Source organism: Vanellus vanellus (genome assembly GCF_965231255.1).
Source record: "Vanellus vanellus genome assembly, chromosome: 4".
Taxonomy (NCBI): Eukaryota; Metazoa; Chordata; class Aves; order Charadriiformes; family Charadriidae; genus Vanellus; species Vanellus vanellus.
Window position 1 is genome coordinate 84,943,299 of NC_138909.1, and position 12,548 is coordinate 84,955,846.

At 45.8% G+C, this 12,548-nt stretch overlaps 1 protein-coding gene across 1 annotated transcript in view; it reads right to left on the reverse strand.

The window, feature by feature from the left end:
* The window catches only part of GALNTL6 (polypeptide N-acetylgalactosaminyltransferase like 6), a gene marked incomplete at both ends in the record, with an annotated part of 489,559 nt that overhangs the window by 258,261 nt on the left and 218,750 nt on the right, over positions 1-12,548 (reverse strand). The window contains one exon of the mRNA XM_082482361.1: positions 10,345-10,511. Within this exon, the coding sequence (XP_082338487.1) occupies positions 10,345-10,511 (167 nt within the window). The remainder of the gene's footprint in view (positions 1-10,344; positions 10,512-12,548) is intronic.

A 12,548-nucleotide genomic window follows, 5' to 3' on the forward strand; every position in this document is an offset into this window, starting at 1 on the left:
CAGTGCTTGGCAAGAACCCTTGGTGTCGATACGGGGGCAGAACCCGGTGGGTCAGCTCGAGGGGAGAGCGCTGCACAAGGCCTCAGGCCTCCACCCCAACACCCGGTAACAAAGAACCACCCGGAAAAGGAAACTGGATGGGTTTAGGTGGGCTGTTCGCAAGAGGTCCAAAGCAACGGACTTCAACTGCTATCCCACATCACGCGACTACAGGTTTTCATGCTGAATGCTTTATTCAGGAGACGGTAAAAATTAATGAGCAGCTCCATGACACTACTCACTGGAGCGGTGGGAGTGAGGCGTTTGGAGCACCAGCTAACAACGGCTAAATGCCAGTGAGATTACCAAGACCACCTAACGCATACCAGCGACTTTGACATTCCAAAACAAAACAAAAAAAAAAAAAAAAGATTTGTTTTGAAACGTATAACACTAAAAGAGGAAGGAATGTAGGAAAGTATATAAGAAGTATATCTTTTCCAATTTTTCAGCTACTAATGTGCATCTTTTCCATAGTTCATTAATTTCGATAGCTGAAGAAGGTAACCGTGAGCTAATTGTTCAAGTCTCTTGTCAAGTTGTTTAATGTATCACTGCAATATAATAATGCTTTTTCAAGTGGAAAGTAAACAGCTGATGTTTGAGACAAAAAGCAATGTAGAAACCAATGTTTATTCAGGTTTAGAAATTTTCTTTCCTATTTAGGAGATCAAATTTGAGTATTCCACATGAAGAATTTTAAAATAATTTAATTACAGCAATAATTCAATTTAACCTTAAAGAAATGTAAATCAAAGCTGAGACGTGTAGTAGAAAATAAAAAAAAAAAAACACCACACAACTAGAACACAATTAATTTACTACATGAATAAATATGCTTCTCATATTTTGAGATTACTCAGAGTGCATATACTGACTTATTTCAGAATCTACTTCTGCTACGTCGTGAACAACACTCCACACAAGTATGGCATAAACATTTTTAGAAGATGACACACAGAGGAGGCAACCTTGCTTAGTAGAGGCTGCCCATCGCTACCGCCTGGTATCCATCTGAAAAATTCCTCCCACCCTGACAGGGGAGCGGGACACAGGCTCCAGCCGGCAGCGGGACGCACAGCTGGCAGCGGGACGCACAGCCGGCAGCGGGATGGGCAAGCCGAGACAGATGGATCGATGCAGAGCTTGGGGAAACACAACCTTCCTATTCTGACTCCACAAGCACTCAGAAGTGAACTTGCCTGTCTATTACAACCAATTCAAGGAACTATGTGAACAGCAAAAGTGTTTTCATGTTAGCATGGCGTGACTGGCGTTTTCTCTGCCGAGTTGCCTGTGCGCAGGCAGCGCTGGGGTGCGGGGGGACTCCTAACCTCCCCCCACAGCAGCCACATGCCCAACCAACTCCATCCAGGTGACACATACAACCTCCACTATTTGAATTTCTTCCCACCGCTCCCTTTCTTGCGACATGACAGCGTTGTGGGTCATTTGCTGGAGAGAAACATTTGGAGATGGGCCGCAGATGCCTTCAGGATGGCCATTGTTCCTCTGAGCTGAGCTCTCCGCAGCCAAGGGGTGACCCATTCCACCCCGTCAGTAAAGCCCTCCTGACAAGTCAGAGCGCCTTCGGTAAGGGGACGGCTATGGCAAGGCGTGCCAGGGAGCTGGAGGCAAGAGCCTGGACTCTGCAATTCAGACTGAAAACCCCATAACAGACAACATAATATTTAATAATCAAAATTGAGACTGGACCAGAATACTTAGTATCACCGATTCAAATCGGTTTATTCCAACTCATGCTCGGATATCTTTTAAGTTGTACTCATTACACTCACAGTACTTTATTTTGACCAGAAGCAAGTCCAAGTTTAATAAAATTCAAATAACATCTCTGTGAGGGCATTACAGAGGAAATGAAAGAGGCATTTTATAGCTCAGTACCTCACTATAAGAATGTAAATCCTGTGTTTAGTTAGATCTCTAGGCAATAGGGACAGCCTGAAGTGGAATTTGTTTCATCTTCTATGTGGCCCTTTACTTTTTTTTTTTTTTTTTAAATCCTTTTAAACATAGTGAGGTATTGCTTTATCAACTTTGGATAAAATGACTTAACTTTTAACCCGATATGAGAGTCGGTCTCCGTTTTTCTGATGTAGTGCACACAAAGCACTAATACGCTAACGTTAAGGCCAACGTTACTTCAAAGCTTCGCTGCACTAAGCTCTGCTCCCGTCGAGGTTTGCTTGCGCTGCCGGCGATACCAACGGTGCAGCTGCAGGGATCACTCCGGGTTCCCGGCCACCACATTAAGCGGGGGGGAGCCACCACAAATGCTTTAAGGGGTAGCAAACATCTGGCTTCACTACTGGGTAATTGCTGGAGCGCAGCAGTAGGTTTCCCAGCTGGCAAGGCTGTGGCATAGCCCCAGTAGGTGTGTGGTTCACACGGGCTTTCTTACATGCAGCGCCTATGGAGTCAGGTCCAGCAGCGCCAGCACCTGCCAGCACCGCGGTTACTGAGAGCACACTTAACGCGACGAGAGTTTTCAAGGCTGCAACGTCGGCGCTCTCGAGTTTACAGCTTTCAGACACCCAGGGCGTCAGCGCCTGCGCTCGGGATGACTTTCGGATGACAACGATTCGCTTGCAAGTCCTCTTTCTAGGCGGCGCGGCTACCGCGAGAACCACGCTGTAAGTGGTAGGGTCACCGAGCAGCCTCATTCCTGGCAGCTCACCAATCCTCCCCGGGATACGGGGCGCAGGGCGGGCCGGCGCAACCCATGGAGCCTCTTCTCAGCACTCCCCTCCTGCCACCAGCTACTGCAAGGACAGGTACGCCAAGGAGGCAAGGACGGTGACCAGGGAGAGCGCCGCTCCGTGGCAAGAGCGGCCCGTACGCTTCCTCCATCGCCCCAGGGCGGCTCCCGCCGCAGCCCCGGCTGCTCCTGCGCGTCCCCCCCAGGCTCCCGCCGCCCACCGCGGAAGACAGCGGGGTCTGCCTCGCGCTTGCGGCTGACTGGAAACTTACTTCAGCGAACCACTCCCACCGGTATAACCGCGCTTCTCTCACCAGAAACCGCTCTGGCAGAGCTGTATTTTGGGTAAACCTAGCAAGGAGGGGGGGGAGTAATAAAATTCCATTTGCAAAAGCATACGCTTGTTTAATCGCTCTTCTCATTATAGTTCCACACAGATTCAAAGTTCGCTCTTAGTAAAAAAGAAGATGACCGTTTCAAATATTTCAGAACCAAATCAAGTACTAGGCCTCATCCAAGGACTTTTGGTTTATATTTTCCTATTACCTGACGTTTCTTTTTATTAACAACACCCAGCAGTTCGCTTCAGGAAGTTGTAACACCCCACTCGGATTTTGGTGCTGCTATAGGAATAATATTGGCCAACTCTCAAAGTTCTTGCCAATATCATACACAAAATCTAGTAATAAAAACGACAACACAGCTCCTCGTGCCTTCTATTAGAGTAAGCGTGCTTCAAATTCAGTCTTCATCACTCGGCTTTAATTTCATTCTCGGCTGTTTCAAAATGAAGCAGATCTCTCCAGTCTGCACCAAGTGACTGGTGTTCTCCGGAGGGCCGCTGTACAGTGAAGTCAGCTTGACTTAAGTGCACGGGTGGAAATATTGATGTACACATACTACAGCACTAACAAATTGTTTTCATCTGTAAAGCTAAAACAGAATTGGCCTTATTTTTTCAGCCGAATTATTTTGGTTTAGTACTGCCAAGGCGCCAGATTTCTGCGCACCTTTATGCCATTCCCTTTTAACTCTCCACACTGGATACCGTCTACCCTACTGCACAGCAGGGGATTTCTGAAGTGTCTCCTACTGTATAAGCTTCCAGCCAGGGGACATTTTCGCGTGTAGCAGAAAGCGGCGCGAGCACAGCTCTCCTACGGTACCCATTTCTGCCATCCAGCGTAGTGCCAGAGGGAGAGCCAGGCTCGCGGAGCTCCAGGAGCGGTGCAGGCTCACGAGCACGGCATCGCGCCCCAGCTCGTTAACCTCACTCGGCAGCAGCTGGGCGCTTACAGCCCCATCTTTAGTATAGTAATACCCGTAGAAGCAGGGATGCTCCTGCTTCTGCCTTTTTCCTCCCGCTATTTCCCCACCCCCCTTTCTGTCCCAGAAGGATATTCTGATCATAGAAGCAGTGCTCAATATTCTGTATCATCATGGACAACACCGCCAACAGAACCAAAACAAAAGCCCTCCCCATCACATGCAGATCCTGCGATCCATCACTAAATATTGCCATAAAATTACTCGCGCAGAATTACGTTGCTATGTTTCCAAGAGCTTGTTTCTCAGCTCTCGGAGAAGCCGTACCCAGTCAGGCAGCCGGTAACGCGCCAGCAAGAGCGACGACAGTCCTCAGCCCCTCCACTCACCCCCCACAGGTACCACTGACGGCAGCTGGGGCTCCTCTCCCACTTCCAACGTGTCTTGTCCAGGTTCTGACTTCTGTTCCTACCAAACACTTGTCAGTGACGCCCCTTCTATTCCAAGGAAGGGCACACCACCGAGCGTGTTGCTGGCTGCAGCCCCTTTGGCCACAGAGCGCGCCAGGAGGCAATGCCAGACACCTTCCCGGCCACAGTCAATAATCCCCATTCCTTGTCCTACTGGGGCTCGGGAAGAACGCCAGCGAGCTCTGGACACGTGCTCCTTTGGATGCGTTCAGCATGGATGTGGTTGGACGCGTTCTCTTTGGTGCCCTGTCCCCACAGGCACATGAGTTTTTGAGGAGGGTGGTTAGCTTTCAAGGATGGGCAGGCATCTCGGTACAAGAGTACAGTCTCTGGTATAAAAAGGCGGAGAATTGTTAATATTTAAGAAAAACAAATCACTTGTGTAACTTTAAAGAGCTCAGCTTAAAAGAAAAGTCATTGAGCATTTATATACCATCTTGAAAACCAGGTTCCTAAACTTAAGGAAAGGGACAGACTTAAAAGTGTTTTCTTTGCTAGAGGCCGACTTCCACAGTATTACAACATCCTCTTCCAATTTTCTTTTTTAAATGTTATATATTTTGACAATGGCAATTTTTGGAGAAATGAGCTTTCACCATATCAGAGAACCGCTGTCTATAGCGAAGGTTTCCTCTGACAAGACAGTCGCTCATACAATATAACCTTCAATTTCATTTCATCAGAAAAGTTACATCCAGCCGTGATCTGAAGCCAAGCAGTCATAAATTGGAATCACAAGTGGCATGTGACATAAACTAGCTGTCTGCAAGCAAGAGACGGGGAACTTCATCTTCATGCAACAAACAGCGCGGATTTCTTGAGTGGGACGCTGCGCAATCTGCTTCTCCGAGAGCTCTTTGCTTTTAGCACAAGCTCCCTCACCCTACCACGATTACACAATAGCACTAATATAACTTACAGAACTGCAGTCAAAAAATAAGATAAAATCAGACGACCTCTATAAGGCCAGAAAGGGTTCGGCAGGCTACTGGGGTAGCGGGGCGCAGATCAGAGCTTCCTCCCCGCGCAGACAGCGCCAGGCGCGTCACGGGCACTGCCATTCACCGGCCACCCCCATCTCTGGTCACATACTCCCAGGTTGCCCCCGCAGCCCGACGGGCACGTACTGATCGGGGCTACTCGGACCCGGCACAGAGCCTCCGTCGGCTGAGAGCGGACAGTAGGACACCCCCAAGTGCGGAGCGGTGCAGGAGAGAGCCCAGCAAGGGGACGGGGACACGAGGACACAGTAGGTGACAACACGAGAAGGGGCTGGCTCCTCAACACGAAGGAGAAGTTCCCAGTTTGTCATTTTCCACCCAAACACCAGTTCATTGACGGTGACAGAAACTAGTTCTGTCCTGCAAGACACTGTTGGCTGCTCAGTTTTCCAATTTTCTTTTTTCCCTTGGCAAATCTGATTTTTTTTTTTTGCAAACTAAACAACTGCCGGAAAATTGTTACTGCTAATAAATTCATTGTTGGCTGTGCATTGTTTATTTTTTTCTTACAGTCGGTGCTGTAGCAGTTAGAGAACCACGGGGAGAAGCAGAGCCGCTTGGCAAGTCAATTTTGCATGCGGGAGCACACGCTGTGTCAGTCACAGGGGGCTGACGTTGCTAATAGAGTCATTAAAACACCAAAGGAATAAAGGGTTATGTACAAACCTACCACGCGTTGGCAACCTACGCAAATTGTTCACCTAATTAATTACGCAAATCTACCCCCAAATTTCCAACCATTAATTAGGATTTTTTAGCATTCCTTTGTACAGGCAAGCTGCTCCGCCATGGAGCCGTGAAGACCCGTCTCCTCCTTCATTTCTGTCCTGTCCTCCAAAACCCTCACCCACACTCCGCGCCTTGCCGTGTTTTCAGCGATCCGTTGCCAACAGACTGACTTCAGAGCAAACTATGGCAACGATGAACACCCCATCCCCAAAAAGGAGCCCCCAGGGGGGCGGGCCGGTGTCCCCCGGGGGGGCTCCTGCAGCAGGGCAGGGAAGGCTCCGCGAGCCGAGAGGTGTGGGGAGCACAGGGCCCGCGCGAACCTGCTGCGGGAGTCACCTGCAACCCAAGAGCCATCAGAGTCAGAAGTATTCTGCACACTTTTGCATGCGAAGGTGTGTGTGCCACCGAACTGTCGCGGAAAGGCGCCATTACTTGGACCTAGAACTGAGTTACAACAACTCCGTGGGAGTCTGTTGAAGAACCGACTACTAAGTCGGCCGGAAAGAGTAAAAACATTCTTAAATTTAAGTGCCTGCCAGCACACAGCACAGCCAGTTCCCTTACCAATAGCTTTCCACGGGAAACCAAAGAGCGGTCTAATACTTAAGCTCTGTAGAAGAGACACAAGCGACAACGTATTTCTTTTACGTGTGGAAAGACTCCTGTGAACTGTAGATTCGGTTCCCGTTCATCTTACCGGTACACCACCATTTGGCCATTTGTGTAAACACAAATGGAAGTGATGAAAATAAGTGTTCCTTTTGTTGAAACAAGAGTTGGAAATAATTCCACTAAGTTAATTCATTTTGTCCCTCGCATTCCTTCATTTTTTTAAGTATATAAACTCTAAAAATTACATTAATGAGCATGTTTTGCAACTTTGAGTACCTAATATTTAAATCTACATTTCCTTCTGACTGTCACAGATTTTTTTGTATTCGTGTGGGGTTTTTTTAATATTAAGTTTGTCCGTGACCAAGTATTGCACTTCCAAATTCCATAACATTTGCTCACCTCCCCCTTCTTAATACCAAGTCTCTAGTCTGCATTATATTGATATTTAAAAAGGTACCGCTGTCCTTTCACTGTTTTAACATCTAAATGTCATAATTTATGGTGAATATTACGCATGAACTATCTAAAGTTTTTGGGTTTGATCACAAAAGCTGAGGAAGTGAAGACGAATAAAATGAAGGCACACAAGTAATTCTGCAGACAAACCAGCAAACTGCTGGGGACCTGGCAGCGCACCAAAACACTCTCATCATCTGTTATCAAGAGCTCTTTATGTGCATTTCAGTATTTACATTTGCATTAGCTAAGAAAACAAAAAGCTCCAGTGTTTTTATCTCTTTGACACCCCTTCCGAGTTTCTCCTTTTTCTCATCTACTCTATTTCTAACAGGGACGGGCTCTTTGTAACAACTTCTTAGGCTTTTGTAACAAGGCAAAGTTTGATTAGTAGAACACCCTGGAGAAAAACATTTGCCATTTAATCACTACTTTTGAAATACCAGTGCTATTGAAATATCCCAGTCTCCCTTTCAACTATCTACAAGCGATGTTTAGGTTCTCAGGAGAAAACTCACTCTTTAACATACAAAGTTGTAGAACGAGCACAGCATACATATTATTACTTAGTATATGACTGACTGCACAGAAGAAAGCAATAGCCGTTTGTCGGCTATTTGACATAGGGAGCTTCACGGAGAAGTTCCGCAATGAGGAGAGGGACGTAGATTTATCACTAATCGCTACGCTGCTTCAGCCCGGCAGCGAGCTTTGCTTGCCACGGTTCCATCAATTCTGACAACAACTGAACACTCTTATGTTTAATTTTTTACCTTATCTGTCTTCAATGTCTTTCATGTGGCTTTACTGCTCCCATCAGCCTAGGAAAAGGCAACTAGAGGGTGAAGGACTAATAACAGTAGACAAGGCTTCTATCCAATCTTTTTTTTTTTTTAAAGATTATTTTCTGAACTAGCAGGGGAGGGGGACAGATATCAGTCAGCATTTTTTCCAACATGAAGTAACCCGACTGTGTTACATGCGCCCTTCTTTCTTTTTCATGAAGTAGCCACAAGAAAACACGATACAGCCCCAGCTAAGTACAGTTTAGAGGATCACAAACACAAGAATTAAACCTGCTTCAGATGCGCCAAAACGAACCCGAACTGAAATGTAACGTACTGAATTCAGAGTAGAGACGCCAGCACGTTTTCCGAGCGCCCTTGCTCTTCGCAAACACACAGCACCCGGTATGCTACCGGATATGCTCAAGTTCAAAACTGGCAACCATTCAAATATGCATTACTATTTTTATTTTTTTTTAAACAACAACAAAAACCAGATAAGTCAGTCTTCCTCATGGCACAACAGTGCCAGCACCATACAAATCTTCTTAACGGGTTTCTTTCAGATTTTCAAACCAGAGACTAATGTTAAACATTTCCACGCTACATGAACAACTTCTGCCAGCTGAAAACTGTTCCACTGAAAAGTTAGATAGGTTTATATACCTGGAAATGAAGATTTGGGATATTTTTATCTTGTTATAGGAAGTAATCTTACAGGTAATGTTCAAGCCCGAGACACCAAGACACTCAGCCAGCAGCAGCAGCTAAGTTAGGACAGGCAAGAAAGACCAAGAGAAGTTCCAGTATTCCTTGTTTACCTGCAGTAACTCTAACAACTGGGAAGCAGATGAGCTTTCTAAAACATTAACCCGTGAACAGTGTATCGACAGTAGTCGGTACGATCTCCATTGCAGAAGACACTATGGCAGCGCCATACTGAGCAAGCGTAGCCTCAATAGCTGCGCTCAGTATAAGCAGCATTTTTCCTTGTCAGGCCCCTCATAAAACCAAGTTAGAGACTTCCCTGTAAGTTGTTTAGCACTAGGAAATTGTTAGCCTGCAGAAAAATTGTTGTGCTACTTTACACTTCTTGTTTTGAAAAATTTCATCCACGGTCTAGGCTTTATAACCATAGAATAGCCAGAACTGTACTCGCTTTGCAGTTTCGCTTAAATTGCGTTACAGACAGAGAGGCAGTTCATCAAAGGACATATTGCAACTGCACCAGCAGATATGAGAGGGTGGGACAGGTGTGTGCAGCATTAATCTTTCTAACCTCCGAAATGTCAAGTTAAAAATCTTAAAAAATGATTCCCCTGCAGCATTCTACTAATATTCCTCTCATTCACCCAGGGGCTTCTCGCAACAGTGGCTCAGAAATCTGCTCCTGTTGGTTCCGAGCTGCGACAGAGGTTTTTACCTAAACCACTAGCACGGCGCACAATCCCGTCGCTGCCCGTCAGTCCGCTCCCAACACCGCTCGCACACGCACCAGCAACGGAGCGTTCACCAGAAACAACAACAAAAAAACCCAAATGCAAAAAAATTCAAAGCTCTTCATTCTTGAAGTCCTAAAAGCTGTACAGAAACTTCAAAGAAAAAAATATTTCCCAGTTTCATATCATTGTTACGGATGAGTTTTTCCCAAGAAATTGTTAAATTTCATTTAAGAAACTTCTGAGCATTCATTTCTTGTCTATTTCTTGTTTTGCATTCAAGAAGTAATGATGGCAGAAGTCATTAAGTGATTGCAGTTTTCTTAATTTTACTTTACATAGATGATGTAAACTTTGATTAACTATTCTAAAGCAGTTTTTCACAGTCCGTTCAAAAGCATCTCGTTTCTCCGTACGGTTACTTTGTACTGCCACACGAAGCCGTCTAACTCAATAAAACGCCGCAACTAAAATCTAACGCGTTGCATCCAAAATGGTCAAAGTTAACAGGATTTCTGAGTAAAAGTGAAGCCAAAGGAAAAGTTGTTGAAACACTAAAATTGCAGTATTTCCAAAATAATATATTCAAAATACCGTATTAAGAGAGGCCAATGAACAGTTCACAGTCTCTTCCCTTTGACATTAATTTCAGGATTCGTGCAAAGAAAAACAAAAGCCGCTTACACACGTTTATTCCGGCTAACAATCAAACAGCGTTCCCAGGCAAGCCGGCCGGAGCCCCTCGCTTTTTGCTTCCCTCGGGCTTCTCTAACGCGGTGTGGGGCATGTAAACCTCGAGTCCGAACCAACCGGGCGGGCCCTTACCTCTGTCGCTGAAGTCATCCACGAGAATGATTTCCGCGATCAGGCTGGCCGGGCTGCGGTTGATGATACTGTGTATGGTTCGCAAGAGGGAAGTCCAGCCTTCGTTATGGAACGGGATAATTATGCTCGTATTTGGTAGCTTTTCCAAGTACACCTTGTGCTTACAGCTGGAGAGAGAAGAACACAGTTGTATGAGCGTACCGAAAAGTCTGAGTCGGCAAATACTGCCATCGGTTTGGGCCGTTCAGCCACCACGGTTTCTGGCATAAAACCCAACAGCGTAATCAACGAGCACTCTCACGGGCCAAGAACTAGTTCGTTTAGAATACGTATATTGCTTACAACATACAGGAAATCTGAAAAATGCCAAAACTTGAGTACACTGACTGGAATGAGATTCTTTTCCTCCGCCGAAAGCTTTTTCCTGCGAAATGAAAGAGGACATATCTCCTACAAGATTATTTCCAAAACCCAAATCCTCTTATGATCCTTTTTTGTCTATAGCAGACGAAATTTGTCAAAGTAGCCTGCTAGCGCAAGAGACAAACTGCAGCAGACGGCTCACTGCGGCCCTGCCTGCCGCGCGCCGAACAAGGCCGCCCCCAAGCACAGCTCCAACTCCACGCCCTCACATCCCACGCGATTTCAGCTATTACGTACAGAGATACACCACCGCACGGCTCTGAAGACGCAGGCCGATACACGCCAGCCAATACAAGCCACCTTCCACCTGTGCAGGGGAAGCTCTGCCCCCTCAGCACCTCAGTCGCCCAGCGGCGCGCGGGGCGAGTGCTTAACCCCCCCGCTTCAGCGGGGACTGCTTCACGGATTTGAGCAAAACCCCGTTCTTTAAAACTAAGTAACGGCCTCACAATTCAGTTAGCTGAGAACGTTCTGTGAATAATGTTTATGTTACTGAAACTGAGAGCATCTCACCTTTCCTGTTTTACTGAAAAAGCGGGAGAAGGGACACACGCTCCTCTGCTGTTAACACGGCATTTTCAGCTCTGGGGACAAAGTAACTGAGCGATTTCTCATCCCCCAAGAGACAGTCACACCCCGATAAAGGCATCCCTACCTCCCTACCAGCAGAAACCCGTCAGCCTTGCCATAAACAAAAAAAGCAATAAGAAAAAAAAACCAAACCAAAGCTTAGACCTGCCACTTCCAGGTACAGAAAAGCACACATCCTCGCTGCTTTTCAGAAAGAATAACTCTGCTTATCAAATACTGCTCTAGGTTATAATGTTGATTTACATATATTTACAGCTTAGTTTGCATTTCCACTTTATAAGTGTCACTTCGAAATCAATATTTACCAATTTCTTGTACAGCTACCGCACGGAAGAAGTGTTCCAAAGAAATAATAAAACCCCGTAGCTCATACAGTGGTATTTGCAAAATATTAACTGCTATGTAGCTGGGAATAAACAATCAAGTTTTTAGATGCTTTCCTAAGAAATAAGATGTAAATTTGTAATTCAGACATTTCTTCCTAAAACATGGCAACAATGTATTTAACGACAAGCCATTTGTAAAAAATCATACTTTTTGAAACTTTTTAACAAGCGGCTCGCTGGTAGAAGGTATATGTGCACACTGGCAAAAGGAGAGCTGCTTTGCAGGAATGTGAAGTTCTGGAGACAACAGTGCTCGTTACCTACTGACAGAAAAGGCTAAGTATATTTTCTAACATTTTGGCAGTAAAGAAAGTCCACCGCAGCAACGGAATTAAGTAAAAAGTCTTTTTCTTATCTGTAGGAAGAAGTACAAAGGAAGCCCGTGATTAATACGCAGCTGTTCCAGCTGGCAAATTAAGAGAACCACCTACCAAACCCACCACCTACTGCTGCCAGCTGTTTGCCAACACTGCTGCTTCTGGGACCGGAACAAATGCAGCTACTGCACATCCACGGAACTGTTATGCTATTCAGGAAAGCAAGACTTTTTTCCTTTAGCATTTTTAACGGCCAGTATGATCTTAAAAGTAATAAGTTCTCCAACTCCATAAACCCCTAAGCCAACAAACAGGAACACATGAAAACAGGCAAAGGAACCCCACACACCAGACTACAACTTCTAAAGGGTAAGGGGAAAAAAGACCCCCCACACACCAGCACGGTGTTTCTTTTTTAAATTGTCACCCCTCCCGTATAACAATATACCTTTGGAAAGAGGTCGTACTGAAATTTGGGTATTTGCAT